General features: G+C 52.3%; 1 protein-coding gene across 2 annotated transcripts in view; it reads left to right on the top strand.

The window, feature by feature from the left end:
* Cpne5 (copine 5) overlaps positions 1–2835 on the top strand; it is an 83437-nt gene that overhangs the window by 26834 nt on the left and 53768 nt on the right. For both annotated transcript variants that reach the window (XM_021221212.2, XM_021221214.2), the window contains exon 4: positions 858–961. In XM_021221212.2, the coding sequence (XP_021076871.1) occupies positions 858–961 (104 nt within the window). The remainder of the gene's footprint in view (positions 1–857; positions 962–2835) is intronic.

Below are 2835 nucleotides of genomic sequence, written 5' to 3'. Positions count from 1 at the left end.
GGATGTACAGTTGTTCGGGCCCCTTGCACGTCGATTCAGCTTTAACTGGCCTTGGCATGGCTGAGCGTGGGTATATATTTTTAAGCACCTGTTTTTTATATATATATATATATATATATATATATATATATATATATATATATATATTCCCACACAAACATGAAATGAGCAAAAACCCATTTAATTTGTCACACCCCAATGAGACAGCAAAGACAGCACCCAGCCAGGCACACAGTGACTCTAAGTGACATAAGTGTATGGATAGATTTGGTGTGGCGACGCCGGCCAGGTGGGAGCCGACCGAGCATTGCAGCCGCTGACCTCACACTTATGTCTGTGCGGATTGGGTAGGAGCTGGTGGCAGTGTGCACTTGTCTACGGAGGCTGGTTAGTAACCCACTCTGAGCGCTGAGCACACTTCTTGCCTGCAGTTTGCAGAGTAGCTTAGATAGAGAAGACACTGGATGAGGAGGGAGCCAGTAAGCAGCACTCTTCTGTGGCCCCTGCCTTAGCTCCTGCCTTTAGGTTCCTGCCCGGCTTGAGTTCCTGTCTGACTTCCTCCCTGAGTTGTTTTGGCCATAGCCTTTCACCATAGCAATAATAGTGCACTGCCTGGCAGGGGGTGGAGGGCAGGCAAAGGGCATGGCACAGGCTAAAGGCAAGTTAGAGCACACAGGGTCACTCAGATATGACACCATCTACCACCCCAAGAGCTGCCTGAGCTCATGCCTAGAGAGGGAGGGAGGGATTGAGGAATCAGAGAGGAAGCCAGGAGAGCCGGCCTGTAAGAGGCAGCACCTAAGCCTGGAGATGGAGCCCACAGCTGCCCCCCACCTCACCAGCTCATTCTTCTGCAGTTCGGACGCACCGAGGTCATAGATAACACGCTCAACCCGGACTTCGTGCGCAAGTTCATTGTGGATTACTTCTTTGAGGAGAAGCAGAACCTCCGCTTTGATCTGTGAGTGGAAGATGGGGCTCACGCTATGGGGGTGGGAGGGGAGTTGTAGGACTAAGGCCCTGGTGACAGGGTGCAGGTAGAGAAGCAGGGATATTTTGGGAGACCAGGGAGATGAACGTGACAGATGAAATCTACCTCCAGCCCTGCTAGGGTGTGGGAAATGGGGTGTGTGTGCACCAGATCTTATCCAGCATGTGTCTCAATTAAATGGGGGTGGGGGCGAGGTGCCTGACTCTGGGGAGCATCCATTGAGGTGATTCCAGCTTCCACCTCTGAGCCTTTTCCTCCCTAGAGTCCAAGGTACCTGCTGACCTCTCCCTATGGTGCAGTGGTGTGTGTGTGTGTGTGTGTGTGTGTGTGTGTGTGTGTGTGTGCATCTAGTCTCCCTGCAGAGGTCATAGGACAAGTAGGGCTCTGCTCTCTGTGTGTCCACCAGAAAGAGGGACAGGGCCATCAGGAGGGATTGCCCTCTTGGTGACTGGGCAAGGAGCTTATGTCATTTCCAGCGGCTGTGGGGGACATGAGGTGGTTTGTAAAAGGCCAGAAGAATCAAAAGCATGGGGAAGAAAGGGGCTGGCACTTGAGGGAATCTGGCAAAAATGTGCTTGTGTGTGTGTGTGTGTGTGTGTGTGTGCTTGTGTGTGTGTGTGTGTGTGTGTGCTTGTGTGCGTGNNTGTGTGTGTGTGTGAGAGAGACTTCTGGCAGGGCTGAGCATGGGTATATATTTTTAAAGCACCTGTTAAAGCATGCATTAATATATTTTTTAAAATATGCANTGTGTGTGTGTGTGAGAGAGACTTCTGGCAGGGCTGAGCATGGGTATATATTTTTAAAGCACCTGTTAAAGCATGCATTAATATATTTTTTAAAATATGCATGTGCATATGTGTGTATGCAAGTGCATGCACATATGTGTGTGCCTCCGTGCATGAGCACGTATGTGTGTGCACGTGTGTGTGCATGCATGTGTATGTGAGCATTTGTGTGCGTGTGTGTGTGTCTCGTGGTGACAGTCTGGCGAGGCCAACTGTCAGGACAAGTGGGCAGCAATCTCCAGCCCTCAGCAGGTGCAGCCTAGAGCAGAGGAAGCTGCTGGAAGGAAGGTTGTGAGTAAGATCCTGGGAGATCAAGCTGCAGCTCAGCCAGCTCCACAAGGGGCCAGCCCAGCTGCAGGACCTAGCTGCCTGCCGCCCACTCAGGTGGAGGTAGCCATGCCTCCCTTTCTTAGGAGCGACCAGCTCAGTGTAGAGGCAGGCTCCAAGTGAGAAGATGTGAAGACAGAGCTGCCAGACAGGCACCTATGAAGCTGGGGGGACAGACAACTGGGATTGATGGATAGGGTGACCCAGTCTCCTGTGATGACCCAGCCATCTGTGATCCAGCCACCTGTGGTAACCCAGTCTCCTGTGACCCAGCCACCTGTGACTCAGTCACCTGTGACCCAGTCACCTGTGAACCAGTCTCCTGTGATGACCCAGCCACCTGTGGTGACCCAGTCTCCTGTGACCCAGCCACCTGTGACCCAGCTACCTATGACCCAGCCACCTGTGACCCAGCCACCTGGGGTGACCCAACCACCTGTGGTGACCCAGCCACCTTAGCAACCCAGCCACCTGTGACCCAGCTACCTATGACCCAGCCACCTGTGACCCAGTCACCTGTGTCCCAGCCACCTGTGGTGACCCAGCCACCTGTGGTGACCCAGCCACCTTAGCAACCCAGCCACCTGTGACCCAGCCAGGGTACAGGGTTCACTTGTGTCATTTCTCATTCTTAGTAAGATAGAACACACTCACGGGGAAGGGCACAATTTTTTAAAAAATTATATTTATGTGTGTGTGTGTGTGTGTGTGTGTGTGTGTGTGTGTGTGTGT

This window comes from Mus pahari, chromosome 21 (genome assembly GCF_900095145.1).
Source record: "Mus pahari chromosome 21, PAHARI_EIJ_v1.1, whole genome shotgun sequence".
NCBI classification, from domain to species: Eukaryota; Metazoa; Chordata; class Mammalia; order Rodentia; family Muridae; genus Mus; species Mus pahari.
The sequence above is the reverse complement of the archived record's forward strand: the minus strand, read 5'-3'. Positions and strand labels throughout refer to the sequence as shown.